Raw genomic sequence first — 19,931 nt, forward strand, 5'->3', positions numbered from 1 at the left:
TTAAATAGAGAAAGGGGGGAGTCGGGCGGCAGTGCAGCAGGTTAAGTGCACGCAAAGCGCAGAGCCCAAGGACAAGAGTAAGGATCCCGGTTCGAGCCCCTGGCTCCCCACCTGCAGGGGAGTCGCTTCACAGGCGGTGAAGCAGGTCTGCAGGTGTCTGTCTGTCTCTCCCCCACTGTCTTCCCCTCCTCTCTCTGTTTCTCTCTGTCCTATCCAGCAACGACATCAGTAACCACAACAATGTTAAACAAGGGCAACAAAAGGGAAAATAAATTAAAAAATAAATATTTTAAAAAGAGAAGGGTGGGGGTATAGTATAATGGTTCTGCAAAGAGACTCTCCTGCCTGAGGCTTCAAAGTCCCAGATTCAATCCCCTGCACCATCAGCCAGAGCTGAGCAGTGCTCTGGTGGGAAAAAAAAAAAAAAAAAGAGAGAGAGAGAGACGGGAACCAGGAGAGCCCTGCTCAGCTCTGCTGATGGTGGTGCAGGGGATTGAACCTGGGACTTTGAAGCCTCAGGCAGGAGAGTGTCTGCGTGAGCACGATGCTGTCTCCCCCGCCCGGGCCTCGGGCCTCATACACTTAATACGGATTTATCAATGCGGAGCGGGCGTAGCTGAACTCCTGTGGGGACAGCCTGGCTGACAGGGGCAGCTGTGCGGGCAGGAATCCTGGGAGCGTGCAGTGGATTTGCTAAAGCCACCGCCACATTCCCGATTAGCCTGAGCCCCCGGGCCTGGAACCGGCTTGGCAGCCTCAGCTGGGAGCGCGGCCTCCTCCCTGGTCTTCAGAAGGGAGCCAACACCCAGCCCGCTTTCACTGTCCCTCTACTGACTTGTTTTAGTTTATTATTACTTATTTTAACCAGAGGCCCGCAGGGTGCAGGGGATTGAACCCGGGACCTCAGAGCCTGGCGCAGGGCAGTCTCTGTGCAGAACCGTCCTGCTGTCTTTCCCCCTTCCATTTCAGGAGAGGGAAGCGGAGCCTCCCTCAGGCCTCACTCGCCTGGGGGATCGAACCAGGGACCACCTGGTTGCAGGCCCAGCACTCGGCGGCCTTGCCCCTCTCCCTCCAGACACTCGAAGCTCGAGAAGCTGCCCGCTCCCCGGCCTCTTCCCCCAAGGCCTCCTGTGGGACTGGACGACCTGCCCCCCCCCATTTCGAGCCCCCGGGGCCCCCAGGCTGCAAACCGGGGTCATCAGACTGCAAACCGCGGGTCCCCAGGGCTGCAAACCGGGGTCATCAGACTGCAAACCCGGGGTCCCCAGGGCTGCAAACCGGGGTCATCAGACTGCAAACCGCGGGTCCCCGGGGCTGCAAACCGGGGTCATCAGACTGCAAACCCGGGGTCCCCAGGGCTGCAAACCGGGGTCATCAGACTGCAAACCCGGGGCCCCCAGGCTGCAAACCCGGGGCCCCCAGGCTGCAAACCGGGGTCATCAGACTGCAAACCCGGGGTCCCCAGGCTGCAAACCGGGGTCATCAGACTGCAAAACGCGGGTCCCCAGGGCTGCAAACCGGGGTCATCAGACTGCAAACCCGGGGTTCCCAGGCTACAAACCGGGGTCATCAGACTGCAAACCCGGGGCCCCCAGGCTGCAAACCGGGGTCATCAGACTGCAAACCCGGGGTCCCCAGGGCTGCAAACCGGGGTCATCAGACTGCAAACCCGGGGTTCCCAGGCTGCAAACCGGGGTCATCAGACTGCAAACCCGGGGCCCCCAGGCTGCAAACCGGGGTCATCAGACTGCAAACCCGGGGCCCCCAGGCTGCAAACCGGGGTCATCAGACTGCAAACCCGGGGCCCCCAGGCTGCAAACCGGGGTCATCAGACTGCAAACCCGGGATCCCCAGGCTGCAAACCGGGGTCATCAGACTGCAAACCCGGGGTCCCCAGGGCTGCAAACCGGGGTCATCAGACTGCAAACCCGGGGCCCCCAGGCTGCAAACCGGGGTCATCAGACTGCAAACCCGGGGTCCCCAGGGCTGCAAACCGGGGTCATCAGACTGCAAACCCGGGGTCCCCAGGGCTGCAAACCGGGGTCATCAGACTGCAAACCCGGGGTCCCCAGGGCTGCAAACCGGGGTCATCAGACTGCAAACCCGGGGTCCCCAGGGCTGCAAACCGGGGTCATCAGACTGCAAACCCGGGGTCCCCAGGGCTGCAAACCGGGGTCATCAGACTGCAAACCCGGGGTCCCCAGGGCTGCAAACCGGGGTCATCAGACTGCAAACCCGGGGTCCCCAGGGCTGCAAACCCGGGGTCCCCAGGGCTGCAAACCGGGGTCATCAGACTGCAAACCCGGGGCCCCCAGGCTGCAAACCGGGGTCATCAGACTGCAAACCCGGGGTCCCCAGGGCTGCAAACCGGGGTCATCAGACTGCAAACCCGGGGTCCCCAGGGCTGCAAACCGGGGTCATCAGACTGCAAACCCGGGGCCCCCAGGCTGCAAACCGGGGTCATCAGACTGCAAACCCGGGGTCCCCAGGGCTGCAAACCGGGGTCATCAGACTGCAAACCCGGGGCCCCCAGGCTGCAAACCCGGGGCCCCCAGGCTGCAAACCGGGGTCATCAGACTGCAAACCCGGGCTCCCCAGGGCTGCAAACCGGGGTCATCAGACTGCAAACCCGGGGTCCCCAGGGCTGCAAACCGGGGTCATCAGACTGCAAACCCGGGGTCCCCAGGGCTGCAAACCCGGGGTCCCCAGGGCTGCAAACCGGGGTCATCAGACTGCAAACCCGGGGCCCCCAGGCTGCAAACCGGGGTCATCAGACTGCAAACCCGGGGTCCCCAGGGCTGCAAACCGGGGTCATCAGACTGCAAACCCGGGGTCCCCAGGGCTGCAAACCGGGGTCATCAGACTGCAAACCCGGGGTCCCCAGGGCTGCAAACCGGGGTCATCAGACTGCAAACCCGGGGCCCCCAGGCTGCAAACCGGGGTCATCAGACTGCAAACCCGGGGCCCCCAGGCTGCAAACCGGGGTCATCAGACTGCAAACCCGGGGTCCCCAGGACTGCAAACCCGGGGTCCCCAGGGCTGCAAACCGGGGTCATCAGACTGCAAACCCGGGGTCCCCAGGGCTGCAAACCGGGGTCATCAGACTGCAAACCCGAGGTCCCCAGGCTGCAGACCGCGGGTCCCCAGGGCTGCAAACCGGGGGTCCCCAGGCTGCAAACCGCGGGTCCCCAGAGGTGCAAACAGACCCTAGGCTGCAAACGGAGGGGGCGGGGAGGCTGCAAACCCAGAGGGCTCCAGGCCTCCCCCGTCACTGGAGGGAGCACTCGGGATCCCGAGAGCAAAGTTGGGGTGCACGGGCTGTAACCCCATCTCCAGGGGCTGGCGGCAGGGGCTCAGTCCCGTGCGCCCGGGTTCTGTTTCCCCAGTGCGGGCCGGACAACGCACACAGGGCACCCCGGTCCCGTAGCCGGGGCCAGGATCGCGGCCGGGCAGGGCCGCCCCGCGTCACCCATCCGTCACTACAGCGGCGGCAGCTCTCCGCCGCGTTCCAGGCCGCCTTTCGACGCAACGTTTCCACCGCGTGCCCACAAGCAACATGGCGGACCGCGACTACACCGCCCGGCTCCAAGATGGCGTCGCGCGTCCCTGGGCCTCCACGCGCGAGATGGCCGGCCCCTGCCCGATTGCAAGATGGCGGCGACAGAGGGGGAAGCGCGTTTCCCGCCGCGGGACTCGCCACGTACCCATTCTCAAAATGGCGGCTCCTGCCAGGCGGCACGCACGGGCCGGCTCGCTGATTGGCCGGCAGGCTACCACGTGGTTTCTCCTTCTCTGCCCGCCTCGGGCTGCCCGGGCTAGTTCCGCCTGGCGCTGTGAGGGGCGGCCGGCTCCCCCAATGGCGAGTCGGGCTTTCTCTGGGCCCCGCCCCCCGAGAGGCCTCCTGGCCATTGGCAGCAGCCGGCAGTGCGACCCCGCCCTCCGAGAGGCCTCCAGCCAATGGGCTGCGCGCGCGGGGGCCGTGTTCGGGCGTCTCCGCCATTTTGGGAGTCTATAACTCGGAGCCGTTGGGTCTGCTCCTGCTATTCCGGCGCCTCCACTCCTTCCCCCGCGGGTCTCCTCCGTGTGCCATGGACGGGTGAGTCTCCCCGCCCGCTGCGCGTCCCTGTGCCCTCCCACCCGGTGCGGCGGCGTGCGGGACTTCCGGGGCCCGACGTGATGGGGTCGGGGGGCGCCGCCCGGGCCCCGGCTCTCCCCGCTTCCGGCGCCCGCGCCCTCGGCCCTGCGCACGCGGCCCTTCCCGCCGCGGCCCCGCGAGGCCCTTCCGGCTGCCCGCGCGCGGGGCTGCGCCTGCGCGGCCCCGGCGCCCCCCTCGGCCCCCACGCGCCTGCGCGGCATTTCCCGCCAGCGGCTCCGAGGCCGAACCGAACCTAGTCTGGGCCCCGATGGCGGCGGCTCGGCTCGGCTCGGGGTGGGGGGTGGGGGGGGCGGCCCGCACGTGCCGGCCGTTGCAGTAGCGCGTCTGCTCTTTGCAAAATGGTGTCTTCGGCCGGGGGAGCCTCCCACCCCCCGAACGGGGGCCCCCAACTTCCTGGCGGCGGCGGCGGCGGCGGGGGCGGCGGGGGCGGCGGGCAGACCTCCGGGTCCCGCGGCCGTTGGACCCCCGCTCCCGGCACCCCGCCCCGGGGGTGTGGCCGCGCCGTCACGTGCCGCCCCGGGACTGTCCCCCTCCCCCCGTCCCCCCCGCCCCGCTCCCGGGCGCGCGGCCAAGGGCTTCCGCCGCCCCCACGCGAGGCCGGACCCCGCTGCCCGCGCCCCCCAGCAGGAAGCGGCCGCATTCCTCTCATTCCTGCCCGGCGCGGGGAGAGCCCAGCCCCGCCGCCGGCTGCATGAGGGGCCGGGCCGGGCCGGGCCGACCCCCGTGTGTCTTCTCTCCGCAGCATTGTCCCAGACATAGCAGTTGGCACCAAGGTAGGCGGCCCGCCCGCCCCGCCCCGCCCCGGCCGGCGCCCGGCTGGTTTCGGTTTTCCCCGCGATCTTCCTGCCGATAAAACCTGTTTGTTGAGTGCAGGGAGCTGCCCCCGCCCGGGGCCGGGAGCGGGAGCCGAGGGGGGGGGAGTGCACGCCGGGCGGGGCGGGGCGGCGGGGCGGCGGAGCCCCCGGTCCCCAGGGTCCCCAGGGTCGGGCGGGCGCCCAACACCGCGCTCTCCTGCAGCGGGGATCCGACGAGCTTTTCTCCTGCGTCAACAACGGGCCCTTCATCATGAGCGGGAGCTCCAACTCTGCCGGTGAGCGCCGCCGCCGCCGCCGCCGCCGCCGACCCCAGACCCACCCTCCCGCCCTGGGAGGGTCCAGCCCACCCCGCCCGGGGCTCCCGCTTACCCGTCCCACCCGACCCCCGCCCGGGGCTCCTCCCCCAGGGACGCACCAGCACTGCCCTGGGAGCACCCCACCTGTCCCCCTCCCGTGGGCGGCACCCCAGAAACTACGTGGGTGCGTCTCGCCCGCTTCCCCTGCCCGGTGGGCTCACCCGGCAGTCCGTCGCGTTCAGACCCGGCCTCTCGGGCCCTGTGGCAGGCAGTCCTCCTCCCTCTTTTCAGCCAACGGCAACGACAGCAAGAAGTTCAAGGGGGACAACAGGAGCGCCGGGGTCCCCTCCCGCGTGATCCACATCCGCAAGCTGCCCATGGACGTGACGGAGGGCGAGGTCATCTCTCTGGGCCTGCCCTTTGGGAAGGTGACCAACCTGCTGATGCTCAAGGGCAAGAACCAGGTGAGGGGGGGGTCTCCCCGGGCGGGTCGGGACGGGGCGGGGGCTGTGGCCACGCCGTGCCACTCACGGCCCCACCCCCAGGCCTTCGTGGAGATGAACACGGAGGAGGCGGCCAACACCATGGTCAACTACTACACGTCCGTGACACCCGTGTTGCGCGGCCAGCCCGTCTACATCCAGTTCTCCAACCACAAGGAGCTCAAGACAGACAGCTCGCCCAACCAGGCAGTGCGTGGGCCGGGCCAGGAGGGGTAGCCGGCGAGCTGGTGGGTGCGGGTGGGACTGGAGGGACTCACGGCTCTGCCCCTGCAGCGCGCGCAGGCAGCCCTGCAGGCCGTGAACTCGGTGCAGCCCGGCAACTTGGCGCTGGCCGCCTCTACCGCGGTGGACACCAGCATGGTGATGGCCGGGCAGAGCCCCGTGCTGCGCATCATCGTGGAGAACCTTTTCTATCCGGTGACGCTGGACGTGCTGCACCAGGTGAGGCCGGGTGACCGGGCCGGCGGGGGGGGGGGGGGGGGGGGGCCTGGGGCAGGGACGGCTCTGGACACTGCGGCCTCCACAGATCTTCTCCAAGTTCGGCACCGTCCTGAAGATCATCACCTTCACCAAGAATAACCAGTTCCAGGCGCTGCTGCAGTACGCTGACCCCGTGAGCGCCCAGCACGCCAAGCTGGTGAGAGCGGGCCCCGCCCGGAGCCGCCCCCCCCCCCCAGCCCTGACCCCTGACCCCCTGACTCCACCTGCCTGCCTGCCGCCCCGCAGACCCTGGACGGCCAGAATATCTACAACGCCTGCTGCACGCTTCGCATTGACTTCTCCAAGCTCACCAGCCTCAACGTCAAGTACAACAACGACAAGAGCCGCGACTACACGCGCCCCGACCTGCCCTCAGGCGACAGCCAGCCCTCCCTGGACCAGACCATGGCGGCCGCCTTTGGTGAGCGCAGGCCCCGGGCCAGGCCACCTGGGCACCGTGGTGAGCGCAGGCCCGGGCCTCACCCTGCTGCAGCTCCGCCCTCGTGCCAGGCCGCCCAGTGAGCGTGTGCTCTGTTTTTAGGTGCACCTGGGATCATGTCGGCCTCGCCCTACGCGGGAGCTGGCTTCCCTCCCAGCTTCGCCATCCCTCCGGCCGCAGGTACTCCCCGCCACGCTGCTGCTCGCGCCTGACCCCTCAGGCTTCCCCTTAAGCGCAGCGCAGCGCAGGACGGGCGCGGTAGCCGGCAGCCACCGTCCCTAGGCAGCCGTCCCTAGTAGCGGGGCGGTGCGGTAAGCCGGGCCGGCGCCCCTCCTGGGGCCACCGCACCGCCCCGTCCGGCGTGCCTCTGCATGGTGAGAGCACCTGCCTGCCGCGGGCCAGAGCCCGCGCCTCCGCTTCTGCTGGGCCCGGCTGAGCGTGACAGCCCTGGGCACCTGCTCACCCCCACCTCCCCCACAGGCCTCTCCGTCCCCAACGTGCACGGCGCCCTGGCGCCCCTGGCCATCCCCTCGGCGGCGGCGGCGGCGGCCGCGGCAGGCAGGATCGCGCTCCCGGGGCTGGCGGGTGCCGGCAACTCCGTCCTGCTGGTCAGCAACCTGAATCCTGAGGTACGCGCCCGCCCTCCCCCGGGCTGGGGGCGGGCAGGGGGCGGCCAGGGGCTGGCTCCTCTCTCCTGACTTAGGTCTGGACTGGACCTTCAACTTCTACGGTTTACTGACCTGTGTTTTTTGCTACTTTTCTTTCTCCCTTCCCCTCTCCCGTTTTTTTCTTGTCCTGATCCGGAATCTCTTGCCAACTGACTGCACGGTCCTTCTGCTTCCTGTTGCTTGAAACCAAACCAAACATAAATCAATAAACTCTCCCTCCACCCCGCTCTCCGGAATATTAACATCCTGAACTCGTCATCATCAACCTCTACGCCTGGGGGCTGCCTCCTCGTGGACGATGGGCACTGGCCCCCGGGCCCCTCCCTTTCCCTGTCCCTGCTGCCTTCCTCTGCTGTCCTCTAGAGAGTCACACCCCAAAGCCTCTTTATTCTCTTCGGTACGTGAGCCTCTTTTGTTCTCTTTGGCGCGTGCGCCGGCGGCATGCGAGGGGCCTGCATGTGAGCGGGGTCGGTGTGGGGGGCGGGAGGGGGGCGGCGGACGCTCGCTCAGCCCCCCCTGCGCTTTTGAAGGCGTCTATGGCGACGTGCAGCGCGTGAAGATCCTCTTCAACAAGAAGGAGAACGCGCTGGTGCAGATGGCGGACGGCAGCCAGGCACAGCTGGGTAAGCGGGGCCCCGGGGTGGGGTGGGGAGGGGAGGGGACAGGGCGCACGCGTGGCCCGACCCACTCACCTGCCGCCGCCACCGCCGCCGCCATCTCCTTCACAGCCATGAACCACCTCAACGGGCACAAGCTGCACGGCAAGCCGGTGCGCATCACGCTGTCCAAGCACCAGAACGTGCAGCTGCCCCGCGAGGGCCAGGAGGACCAGGGCCTCACCAAGGACTACAGCGCCTCCCCCCTGCACCGCTTCAAGAAGCCCGGCTCCAAGAACTTCCAGAACATCTTCCCGCCCTCCGCCACCCTGCACCTCTCCAACATCCCGTAGGCCGGGCGCCTGGGGTGGGGTGGGGACTCCCGAGTCTGTCTGCCCCCCCCCCGCAGCGCCTGACCCCTTCTCGCGGTGCCCTCCCCAGGCCCTCTGTGTCCGAGGATGAGCTCAAGATGCTCTTCTCCAGCAATGGCGGCCAGGTCAACGGCTTCAAGTTCTTCCAGTGAGTGTGCGAGTGACTCCCCCCAACCCCCCCCCAGCTCTTTGCACCCCTCACCCACCCTGCCCCCCCTCCCCCAGGAAGGACCGCAAGATGGCACTGATCCAGATGGGCTCCGTGGAGGAGGCGATCCAAGCTCTCATCGAGCTGCACAACCACGACCTGGGCGAGAGCCACCACCTGCGTGTGTCCTTCTCCAAGTCCACCATCTAGGCCCCTGCAAGTGACCTTACCACACCAGAGGTTTTATTTTTTTAAAAGAGAAATCAGTTTACCTGTTTTTAAAAAAATCAAATCTAACTCACCTCACCTGGGGAGCCAGGTCCAGCCTCCCCGGCACCACCCGCCCGCCGTGCCTTCTGGAGCCCGGGGTGGGGTCCCCGCCGCCCCCTCTATGTGCCTTAACGCCCGCCGGGGACAGGCCACGCAGCCCCCCTGCGGGGCGGGGCCGGAAGGACACCCCAATCCGTTAATCACGTGTCTGATTCTGCCCGCCCCACACCCGCTTGGAGCTTGTGTAACCCTGGCGCGAACCGCTGCAGCCCCCGGCCCCACGCAAGCCCCCGACCCGCACACTGTGCTCCCCAGGCCCCTGCTGCCTGGGACCAGCCCTGCCCAGGGCTTTTCTTCCTGCAGAATTTTTGGACCAAAGTTTCGTGTTTTCTTTTTCTGCCTCCAGTGCTGGTGGGCCGTGCGCCCGAGTCTTAATGTCCCCGTGCCCCTGGGGCCGGGACCAGTGCTGATGGGCTGCACCCCATAGCTCCACGTGGGGGTGCCATTGGTGTAAATATTTATAATTTTTTATACCTGTTGTGAGGGGCAGCAAACGTGGTTTTTTACGGTGACACAGATGTATATTTTGATACCAGCGACTCCAGCCTAGTATTGTTGAGAGCCTGCCACGCACAGGACGAATTAAAAGCGATTTTATACCAGCAGCTCTGCCTCTTGTCCGGTGTAGACGCGCCTCTGAATCCCGCGAATAAACATCTTCCTATTCGCCCCTGCCCCGGCCTCCTGTCTTCACTGCTCTGGGGGTGGGTGGGCAGCTCTGGGGAGGCCCCAGACCACAACCTTGGGGAGACGCCAGACAGGAGGCAGAGCCCAGACCCAGTTGCCCCAGCCTTTATTGGGGACCCCGGCCCCACATCCTCTTCCCTCCTCAGTCGTTGAATCTGCGCGCCTGCATCTTGCGGAAGTAAGCCTCCGCTTCCGCCTCCCCCTCGGACCCCGGCCCTCCCCCAGCTTTGCGCTCAGCCGCTCCCGGTGGTGGCAGCCCTTCACCCGTGGCCAGGTTGACAGTGGCCACGGCGCCCGGCCCGCGCAGCTCATCCTGCTCCAAGTCGCTGAGCGAGGACCCCGGGGACAGGCCCCGCGGCCTGGGGCCCCCACGGAAGGTGCGCGCAAGCTCGCCCAGCTCGAAGGCTGAGTCGGGCTCTGCTGCCCGCCACTCCCAGGGTGCACCAGCCGACAGGTGCACCACCGGGTGGTGGGGGGCGTGCGCGTCCACCGTGACGATGCTGGCGGAGTCGCGTTCCGACGGCGAGCGGTACGAGTCGGAGCTGGCGCTGGACGAGGATGCCGTGTCGCCGGGCGCCTTGGACATGGCGATGACCTGCAGCAGGCGCGGGGTGCCACCCGCTGCGCGGGCGGCTGCCGGGACAGCTGCACCCCCCTTGTCTGCCAGCAGCAGCCACTTGGCACGAACGGCCGCGCTGCTCTTGGGGGACAGACCGGCCACCTCCTCAGGGATGTGGCCCAGTGGCGGTAGCAGCACCCGGGGGCCCAGTCCTGGCCGTGCCTGCACGGTGGGGTACAGTGATGGCGGCGCAGGGCCCCCCTCAGCTTCGGCCTCCTCGGCCTCCTCATCCTCCTCGTCCTCCTCCTCATCCTCCTCAGTCATGGGCTCGGTGGGGCCTCTGCCTGGGCTGGGCTGCGGGGCGTCGGGCCGCCCGTCCAGCGCCTTCTGCTTCCACTCGCTGACCAGCTGGCGGGAGCGTGAGGCGTCCAGGGGTGCGGGCACTGTCATGTGGCGACGGGCGGGGTCGTCCAGCGAGGGTGCGCTGACGCGGGGCAGCGTGTGGCTGAAGGTCACCATGTCCTTGCCCAGCGGGCTGCGCGGGGCCAGCAGATCTGCATCCACGCTGGCACGCTTCAGACTGCCCAGGGCGCCCTTGTCGCGGGCGGTGGGCCGGGGGGCGCCCTCCAGTCGCCCTGGGGGACCCAGCTCATCTGTGCTCACCGCTTTGTGCTGCTGGTACACCGAGTCATGCCCGCGCTGGGTCAGGGCTCGCAGGGCATCGGGGGCAGGCGCAGGGGCCACGGGGCGCTCAGCGGGCGGTGCCTGGAAGTGGCCCACGGCATGGCAGGCCTGGGGCAGGGCAGCGAGTGAGGGAGGCTCCGCCCCACCCTGGGGGCAGGGGAGTTGGGGGTCACAACCCTGCCCGGGAGGGGTGGGGGGTTTGGGGGGGGGAAACATGCTGGGGCACGACCCGCCCTGGGGGCCCAGGAGGAGGGAGGCACCCCGGTGAGGCCAAGGTCACATCCTTGACTTGGGGGCATCTAGAGGGCATCTGGGAGGGAGGGCATGTGAGTGGCCGGGCCGGGCTGACGGGTGCCCAGGAGGCCTGTGTGTCTGCAGGGGTGACCGAGGGTTAGAGAGGCCGGGCCGGGCTGTGGGGTGCCCAGGAGGCCTGGGTGTCTGCAGGGGTGACCGAGGGTTAGAGAGGCCGGGCCGGGCTGAGGGGTGTCTGCAGGGGTGACCGAGGGTTAGAGAGGCCGGGCCGGGCTGAGGGGTGCCCAGGAGGCCTGGGTGTCTGCAGGGGTGACCGAGGGTTAGAGAGGCCGGGCCGGGCTGACGGGTGCCCAGGAGGTCCAGTCCCAGCCCTGGAGGTCTGGGGGTGGCCACAGCTGGCCATGGGTACCTGGGGAGGCCTGAGTAGGTACCTGCCGGCCTGGAGATCTGAGCTGTGGGGATCTGGGTCCTGGGGTTGCCAGGGTTCTGGGGGGTGGCCTGGGGGTGAAGGTGACGGGTGACTTCACCTTGGGTGGGGGGCGTGTTGGCCTGGGTGTTGCTCTCCTGGGCCCACTGGGCTGGGTCTCCTGCTGCACCCTCGTGGAGGCCCTCCTGAGGGGCCCCCTGCTGCACCCGCGGGGTGTCCCCCAGTGCCGGGCGTCTCCTCGGCTCCTGAGCCCCTCACCAGGTAGGCGGCGATGCCCGCGCCGATGAGGAAGCCCGCGTACACGTCCACCGCGTGGCTGCGGTACTGGGTGATCTGCGTGAGGCCGCACACGCCCGCCGCGATGGCGAAGGCGAACACGAGGATGGGCTTGAGCAGCTTCGTGCAATCAGAGATGATGGCGTTGAAGTACATCTGGGGGGCGGGGCGGAGCGTGAGGGGCGGGGCCGAGGGCGGGGCGTCAGAGGATTGAAGGTGGGGGCGGGGCCGAGGGCGGGGCGTGAGGGATTGAACATAAAGGACCGGAAGTGGGGGGCGGGGCTGAGGGGGCATGATGGAAGGTGCGTGGGGGCGGGGCCGAGGGCGGGGCGTGAGGGGCATGAAGGACAGGGAGTGAGGGGCGGGCTTGGAATAAGCCTCGTGTGAAACGCGGGGGCAGGGCATAGGGTCGCGGTGTGATGGGCAGACGGAGGCGTGGCACAAGGGGGTGGGGTGTGATGGACAGACATGGGTACGAGGTGACGGGCGACGGGGCGGGGCCTAAGGGGCGCGGCGTGAGGATGAGGACTGAGCTGCGTGGCGGGGACTCACCGACACGTAGACGGCGGCGAAGGCGGACAACGTGGCGTGCTGGGACGGAAAGGTCTTCCTGCAGGAGGCCCGCACTGATTCCACAAGCCCGCCCCCACGTCCCTCCCCTCTGCATCCTGGGGCCATCGCCCTGCTGCCCCCCCCCCGTACCCCTTCCGCTTCCCTTCTAGTCCCGCTTTACCCGCGGGGACCCCCAGCCCCACTGCGCCCCAGGGGACCCCCAGCCCCACTGCGCCCCCCGGGGTCCTCCCAGCCCCACTGCGCCCCCCAAGGGTCCTCCCAGCCCCACTGCGCCCCCCGGGGTCCTCCCAGCCCCACTGCGCCCCCCCCCGGGGTCCTCCCAGCCCCACTGCGCCCCCCCCCCGGGGTCCTCCCAGCCCCACTGCGCCCCCTGGGACCCCCAGCCCCACTGCGCCCCCCGGGGTCCTCCCAGCCCCACTGCGCCCCCCCAGGGTCCTCCCAGCCCCACTGCGCCCCCCAAGGGTCCTCCCAGCCCCACTGCGCCCCCCGGGGTCCTCCCAGCCCCACTGCGCCCCCCGGGGTCCTCCCAGGCCCACTGCGCCCCCCCCCGGGGTCCTCCCAGGCCCACTGCGCCCCCCCCCGGGGTCCTCCCAGGCCCACTGCGCCCCCCGGGGTCCTCCCAGCCCCACTGCGCCCCCCCCCCCGGGGTCCTCCCAGCCCCACTGCGCCCCCCCCCGGGGTCCTCCCAGCCCCACTGCGCCCCCCCCCGGGGTCCTCCCAGCCCCACTGCGCCCCCCCCCCCCCGGGGTCCTCCCAGGCCCACTGCGCCCCCCCCGGGTCCTCCCAGGCCCACTGCGCCCCCCCCCCCGGGGTCCTCCCAGGCCCACTGCGCCCCCCGGGGTCCTCCCAGCCCCACTGCGCCCCCCCCCCCCCGGGGTCCTCCCAGCCCCACTGCGCCCCCCCCGGTTCCTCCCAGCCCCACTGCGCCCCCCCCGGGGTCCTCCCAGCCCCACTGCGCCCCCCCCCGGGGTCCTCCCAGCCCCACTGCGCCCCCCCCCCCCGGGTCCTCCCAGCCCCACTGCGCCCCCCCCCGGGGTCCTCCCAGTCCCACTGCGCCCCCCCCCGGGTCCTCCCAGGCCCACTGCGCCCCCCCGGGGTCCTCCCAGCCCCACTGCGCCCCCCCCCCCCCGGGTCCTCCCAGGACCACTGCGCCCCCCGGGGTCCTCCCAGCCCCACTGCGCCCCCCGGGGTCCTCCCAGCCCCACTGCGCCCCCCCCGGGGACCCCCAGCCCCACTGCGCCCCCCCCCCCGAGGTCCTCCCAGCCCCACTGCGCCCCCCCCCGGGAACCCACAGCCCCACTGCGCCCCCCCGGGGACCCCCAGCCCCACTGTGCCCCCCCGGGGTCCTCCCAGCCCCACTGCGCCCCCCCCTGGGGTCCTCCCAGCCCCACTGCGCCCCCCCGGCGACCCCCAGCCCCACTGCGCACCCCGGGGTCCTCCCAGGCCCACTGCGCCCCCCGGGGTCCTCCCAGCCCCACTGCGACCCCCCAGGGACCCCCAGCCCCACTGCGCCCCCCCCCGGGTCCTCCCAGCCCCACTGCGCCCCCCAGGGGACCCCCAGCCCCACTGCGCCCCCGGGAACCCCCAGCCCCATTGCGCCCCTGCCCGGGGACCCCCAGCCCCACTGTGCCCCCCCCCGGGGTCCTCCCAGCCCCACCACGCCCCCCCCGGGTCCTCCCAGCCCCACTCCGCCCCCCCCGGGGTCCTCCCAGCCCCACTGCGCCCCCCCCCCCCCCCCCCGGGTCCTCCCAGCCCACTGCGCCCTCGGGATCCTCCCAGCCCTCCCACGCCCCCCCACCCCACTTCTCGAAGCCCACTGCCCCGGGCTGGATCCTTGGCAGACCGTGCAGACAGGATGGCGTGGGCATCGGGGCCTGAACAGATGTCCTGCGTGATGTAGGGGTTGGCCTCACACGAGGTGCCCAGCAGCGTGTAGTTGGGTTTGCACACGGTCAGGAAGAATGGCGCGTGGTAGCCCGTGGCCAGCTGGATGACATCGGTGACCAGCGCCGTGGCACACAGGCCAAACACGTGCACGCCTAGAGGGGCAGGGCCCAGGGGGCAGGGCTCAGGGGGCAGGTTGGGGTCAGGGGACGGGGCAAGAGAGTAGTTAGGGCCCAGGGGGTGAGGTTGGGGTCAGGTGAAGTGGTCAGGGCCGGGGGGTGGGGTTGGGGCAGTGGTCAGGGGTTGGGGTCAGGGGCAGTGTTCAGGGCCAATGGGTGGGATTAGGGCAGTGGTGAGGGGTTAGGATCGGGGCAGTGGTCAGAGCCCGGGGTGGGGTTAGGGGCAGTGGTCAGGGGTCAGGATCTGGGCAGTGGTCAGAGCCCGGGGGTGGGGTCAGGGGCTAGGGGCAGTGGTCAGGACCAGGGGGTGGGGTTAGGGGCAGTGGTCATGGGTTAGGATCGGGGCAGTGGCCAAGGCTAGGGGTAGTAGCCAGTGGCAGTGGTCAGGGGCAGTGGTCAGGGCCAGGGGGTGGGGTTAGGGGCAGTGGTCATGGGTTAGGATCGGGGCAGTGGCCAAGGCTAGGGGTAGTAGCCAGTGGCAGTGGTCAGGGCCAGGGGCAGTGGTCAGGGGCAGTGATCAGTGCCAGGGGGTGGGGTTAGGGACAGTGGTCAGGGGCAGTGGACAGGGCCAAGGCAGTGGTCAGGGGCAGTGGTCAGGGGCTGGGGTTGGGGTCCAGAGGGGGACCAGCTCAAGGCTAGGGCACTCACCCACGAAGCGCACGGTGCGCCTCAGGAAGGCGTTGAAGCTGCAGCCGCCGGCGTTGATGCTGCCCTCCGTGCCGCCCGGCCCCCCGCCTCGGCCCCACAACCGGGATTGCAGGCAGTACAGCACGCCCTCGCCCACCATGATCTGCAGGGACAGGTCAGCCAGCAGGCCACTCCCACCTCCCCCGCCCCGCCCTCCACCCTGGGTCCCCGCTGACCGAGGCGGCGGGTGCGGCAAAGGCCAGGCTGAGCAGCATGAGCAGCGGGATGAGCTCCTCGCTGGTCTCCACGTAGGGCATGGACAGCGCGCGGTCGTAGCACTGGAAGCCCACCTTGGCCGGCTTGAAGAGGTCCGTCAGCTCCAGGAAGTACAGAGACACGATGGAGGACGCCACGATGGGCAGCTGGGGCAGCGAGAGGGACACTGACCCTCGGGCCACTTGCTGACTCGCCCGCTTTACCTCCACCCATCCCCATTCCCCGTGCCCGTCAGCCATCCTCCATCCTCCACCCCATCCCCCAACTCATACTCTATCCCTCATCCCTCATTCACTTTTTCCCATCCCCCACCTCCATCCCTCCACTACCCAGCCATCCTCCATCCACCCATCATCAATCCTCCATCCATCCCTCATCCACCACCCATCATCCATCCTCCATCTACCCATCCATCCATCCATCCATCCTCCATCCATCCATCCACCCGTCCATCATCCACCACCTATCATCCAACCATCCATCCATCCATCCATCCATCAACCATCCAACCATCCATCCATCCATCCATCATCCATCCATCCATCCATCCATCAACCATCCAACCATCCATCCATCCATCAACCATCCATCCATCCATCCACCCATCCTCCATCCATCCATCCATCCATACATACATCAACCATCCATCCATCCATCCATCCACCCGTCCATCATCCACCACCTATCATCCAACCATCCATCCATCCATCCATCCATCCATCCATCAACCATCCATCCATCCATCCATCAACCGTCCATCCATCCACCCATCCACCCATCCTCCATCCATCCATCCATCCATACATACATCAACCATCCATCCATCCATCCTCCATACATACATCAACCATCCATCCATCCATCCTCCATCCATTTATCACTCATCCATCCACCGTTCACTCATCATCCACCCATCTGTCTGCACACCCACCACATCACCTCCAGCCCCCCTGCCATCTCGAGTCACCCAGAACAGCACAATCACCAAGGTCCCATGGAGGCTGTCGTACCCATTCCCCAGCTCTGGGCCCTCCATGGCTGCTGCCTGCCTGCCTCAGGGCCCTGGCCCTCACTATACACCAGCTGACACTCCGCCATGGGCACCGTGTGTGCCTCCTGCACCCCTCACGCCTGCCCACCACGCAGTGTGACAGCTAAGCCGCCTACCCCAGGGCCGGAGGGAAACTGAGGCAGGAGGAACTCTGTCAGGAAGTCACAGCGGGCACTCAGGGGCAGGCTGGGTGAGACCGACTCCCAGACAGGAGACTCAGGGCTGCTGCCCCAGGTTCAAGTCCCCAGAACTGCCTCATGCCGGAGCTCAGCTGGGCACTCCACCCCAATATAGATGATGTGAGGCTGAGGGTGGAGTAACGGGCTCTGTGAGCGGCTCTCCCACCTGGGCTCTGAGGCCCCAGGTTCAATCCCCAAGCACCACCAGCAGCAGCCAGAGCTGGGAAGGATCCCGGTTCGAGCCCCCGGCTCCCCACCTGCAGGGGAGTCGCTTCCCAGGCGGTGAAGCAGGTCTGCAGGTGTCTGTCTTTCTCTCCCCTCTCTCTGTCTTCCCCTCCTCTCTCCATTTCTCTCTGTCCATCCAACAACAATGACATCAATAACCACAACAATCTTAAATAACAAGGGATACAAAAGGGAAAATAAATATTTTTAAAAAATCTTTTTAAAAAGTAAATAAAGAAAGAGAAGAAAGAGAAGAAAGAGGGCGGGATGAAGGAGACAGCACAGGGGTTCTGCAAACAGACTCTCCTGCCTGAGGCTCTGAGGTTCCAGGTTCAATCCTCACCATTACCATCAGCCAGAGCTCAGCAGGGCTCTGGGGAAAATTAATAGCAATAATAATAATAGTAATAGTAATAGAGCTGGGTACACAGCACAGGGGTTCTGCAAACAGACTCTCCTGCCTGAGGCTCTGAGGTTCCAGGTTCAATCCTCACCATTACCATCAGCCAGAGCTCAGCAGGGCTCTGGGGAAAATTAATAGCAATAATAATAATAGTAATAGTAATAGAGCTGGGCACACAGCACAGGGGTTCTGCAAACAGACTCTCCTGCCTGAGGCTCTGAGGTTCCAGGTTCAATCCTCACCATTACCATCAGTCAGAGCTCAGCAGGGCTCTGGGGAAAATTAATAGCAATAATAATAATAGTAATAGTAATAGAGCTGGGCACACAGCACAGGGGTTCTGCAAACAGACTCTCCTGCCTGAGGCTCTGAGGTTCCAGGTTCAATCCTCACCATTACCATCAGCCAGAGCTCAGCAGGGCTCTGGGGAAAATTAATAGCAATAATAATAATAGTAATAGTAATAGAGCTGGGCACACAGCACAGGGGTTCTGCAAACAGACTCTCCTGCCTGAGGCTCTGAGGTTCCAGGTTCAATCCTCACCATTACCATCAGTCAGAGCTCAGCAGGGCTCTGGGGAAAATTAATAGCAATAATAATAATAGTAATAGTAATAGAGCTGGGCACACAGCACAGGGGTTCTGCAAACAGACTCTCCTGCCTGAGGCTCTGAGGCCCCAGGTTCAGTCTCAGCACCACCATCAGCCAGAGCTCAGCAGGGCAATGAGAAATAAAATAACAAAAACAAAGAATCCTTAAAAACAAGGACCCGGTTCGAGCCACCACCTAGCCCCTTAATATTTATTTATTTTGGATCAAGATAGAAGTTGAGAGGGAAGGGGGGGATAGAGAGAGAGAGAGACAGAGAGACGCCTGTAGCCCTGCTTCTCCACTCGTGAAGCTTTCCCCCTGCAGGTGGTGAGTGGGGGATTGAACCCTAGGCCTTGAGCACTGTTATGTGTTCACTTAACCAGGAGTGCCACCACCTAGTCTACCTCCCTCTCTCTCTCTCTGTCTCTCATTCTCTCAGTCCCTCTCTCTCTCTACTCAGCTTTGGCTTATGGTGTTGTGGGGGATTGAACCTAGGACCTCAGAGCCTCAGGCAGGAGAGTCTTACAGTAACCCAGGTGCTGTCTCCCCAGCCCTTATCATTTGTCCTTATTGATTTTCTAAACATGCATTCACCTACTTAATGAGAGAGAACAGTAGCACTGTTCTTTCATGTGTGGTGTTGGGGATCGAACCCGGGGTGCTCATGCCCTCCTGTGTAGCAATCTACCCGCTGCACTGCCTCCCAAGCCGAGGCTCATGTATTTAAACACTTTTTTTTTTCTTTTTGTCTGTATTGTGTGTGGGGAGGCTGAGATAGCACACTCACAGCCCTGCTCAGCTCTGTCATGCGGTGGAGCCAGGGGGCCTTGGGGGCGTGGGCTCTGACAGGCTGAGCTCCGACCTCTTTTGTCTGAAAAGCCTCTGGGAGTGGGGTTCACTGCATCAGAGAGGGGGACAGGGAGCAGCAACCCTCGGATTAGCAGAGATGGGGGCGTATCTGAGTGCCAGGCTTCTGGCCCCAGGCTGGGGACAGACACCGCCCCCTCCAGCCCACACACCCCCCGTTCATGGCTTGCACACCACTAGAAAGCCCCCATGTCTGCATAATACTACAGAGCCCCCCATTCCCCTACCCCCAGTAATGGCTGTTGTGACCGCCCAGTGCTGGGGGTCTCCGCCCTCCTGCTCCCTGTGCCAACACAGTCCTGGGGCACCTCCTGGCCTTCCTTGTGCCAGACTGGGTCCTGGGGGTCCCTCCTGCACCTTCCGGTGCCAGATGGGGTCCTGGGGGTCCCTTTAATCCCTCCCTGTGCCAGGTGGGGTCCTGGGGGTCCTTCCAATCCCTCTCTGTGCCAGGTCTGGTCCTGGGGTCCTCCAACCCCTCCCTGTGCCAGGTCCGGTCCTGGGGGTCCCTCCAACCCCTCCCTGTGCCAGGTCCGGTCCTGGGGGTCCCTCCAACCCCTCCCTGTGCCAGGTCCGGTCCTGGGGGTCCCTCCAAACCCTCCCTGTGCCAGGTCCGGTCCTGGGGGTCCCTCCAACCCCTCCCTGTGCCAGGTCCGGTCCTGGGGGTCCCTCCAAACCCTCCCTGTGCCAGGTCCGGTCCTGGGGGTCCCTCCAACCCCTCCCGGTGCCAGGTCTGGTCCTGGGGGTCCCTCCAACCCCTCCCTGTGCCAGGTCCGGTCCTGGGGTCCTCCAATCCCTCCCTGTGCCAGGCCTGGTCTGGGTCCTGGGGTGCCTCCTGCCCTTCCCTGCGCCAGATCGGGTCCTGGGGGTCCCTCCATCCCCTGTGCCAGGTCCGGTCCTCGGGGCCCCCTCGCCCCCACTCACCTCCACGAAGTAGAAGCAAGGCAGCAGCGTCATGCTGTCCTTGGGGGTCTTATTCTTCTCCTTGGGGGTCAGCATGGTGCCGGGGCGCCTCAGACAAAGCCGGGGAGACGCCCTCCCAAGAGCGAGGCTTGGGGAGTGGGGTGTCCGCCCTTCCCGCCGCACTGCGGAGCCGGCTCCCCGCGCCCGCAGACTGGGGGTTCGGGGGTCGCACACCGGGGTGCGGCTGGGCGGCGGGCTGCGGGGCGGAGACGCGGGGGCGGGGGCGGGGGCCGCGCACAAGGACCGCCCCCACCCCGCGAGCGCCTGCCCTGCGCACCCCGCCTTCCCCGGCCGGCGGGCGGGGCTCTCTGTCTAAGGCCGCCAGGCCCGGCACTGGGTCTGGGGTGCAGGACCCCGCCTTGGGCCTGGGGCTGGGGGCTGGGGGCTGGGGGGCTGGGGGGCTGGGGGGCTGGGGGCTGGGGGGCTGG

At 66.9% G+C, this 19,931-nt stretch overlaps 2 protein-coding genes across 5 annotated transcripts; one reads left to right on the forward strand and one right to left on the reverse strand.

Annotated features, from left to right (window-relative positions):
* Positions 1-3,963: 3,963 nt before the first annotated feature.
* PTBP1 (polypyrimidine tract binding protein 1) lies at positions 3,964-9,476 on the forward strand. 4 transcript variants are annotated; one of them, XM_060181446.1, is made up of 15 exons: positions 3,964-4,096; positions 4,899-4,929; positions 5,174-5,246; positions 5,559-5,731; positions 5,813-5,959; positions 6,044-6,211; positions 6,297-6,407; positions 6,497-6,710; positions 6,792-6,869; positions 7,170-7,318; positions 7,721-7,754; positions 7,888-7,980; positions 8,086-8,302; positions 8,395-8,472; positions 8,550-9,476. In XM_060181446.1, exons 1-15 carry the CDS (start codon positions 4,089-4,091, stop codon positions 8,680-8,682), a joined length of 1,707 nt encoding a protein of 568 aa, XP_060037429.1. In that variant the 5' UTR covers positions 3,964-4,088; the 3' UTR covers positions 8,683-9,476. The 4 variants fall into 4 exon arrangements, with proteins under 4 accessions (XP_060037429.1, XP_060037426.1, XP_060037428.1 ...); XM_060181443.1 differs by having other exon boundaries at positions 3,967-4,096; positions 6,497-6,671; XM_060181445.1 differs by lacking the exon at positions 6,792-6,869 and having other exon boundaries at positions 3,968-4,096; positions 6,497-6,671.
* Positions 9,477-9,535: 59 nt separating this feature from the next.
* Positions 9,536-19,815, reverse strand: PLPPR3 (phospholipid phosphatase related 3). The gene is made up of 7 exons (XM_060181442.1): positions 19,465-19,815; positions 15,187-15,372; positions 14,972-15,113; positions 14,104-14,299; positions 12,240-12,297; positions 11,670-11,843; positions 9,536-10,840 (listed from the first exon to the last, which is right to left on the reverse strand). Exons 1-7 carry the CDS (start codon positions 19,537-19,539, stop codon positions 9,632-9,634), a joined length of 2,040 nt encoding a protein of 679 aa, XP_060037425.1. The 5' UTR covers positions 19,540-19,815; the 3' UTR covers positions 9,536-9,631.
* Between the last annotated feature and the right edge of the window lie 116 nt (positions 19,816-19,931).

The sequence above is a fragment of the Erinaceus europaeus genome, chromosome 23 (genome assembly GCF_950295315.1).
Source record: "Erinaceus europaeus chromosome 23, mEriEur2.1, whole genome shotgun sequence".
Taxonomy (NCBI): Eukaryota; Metazoa; Chordata; class Mammalia; order Eulipotyphla; family Erinaceidae; genus Erinaceus; species Erinaceus europaeus.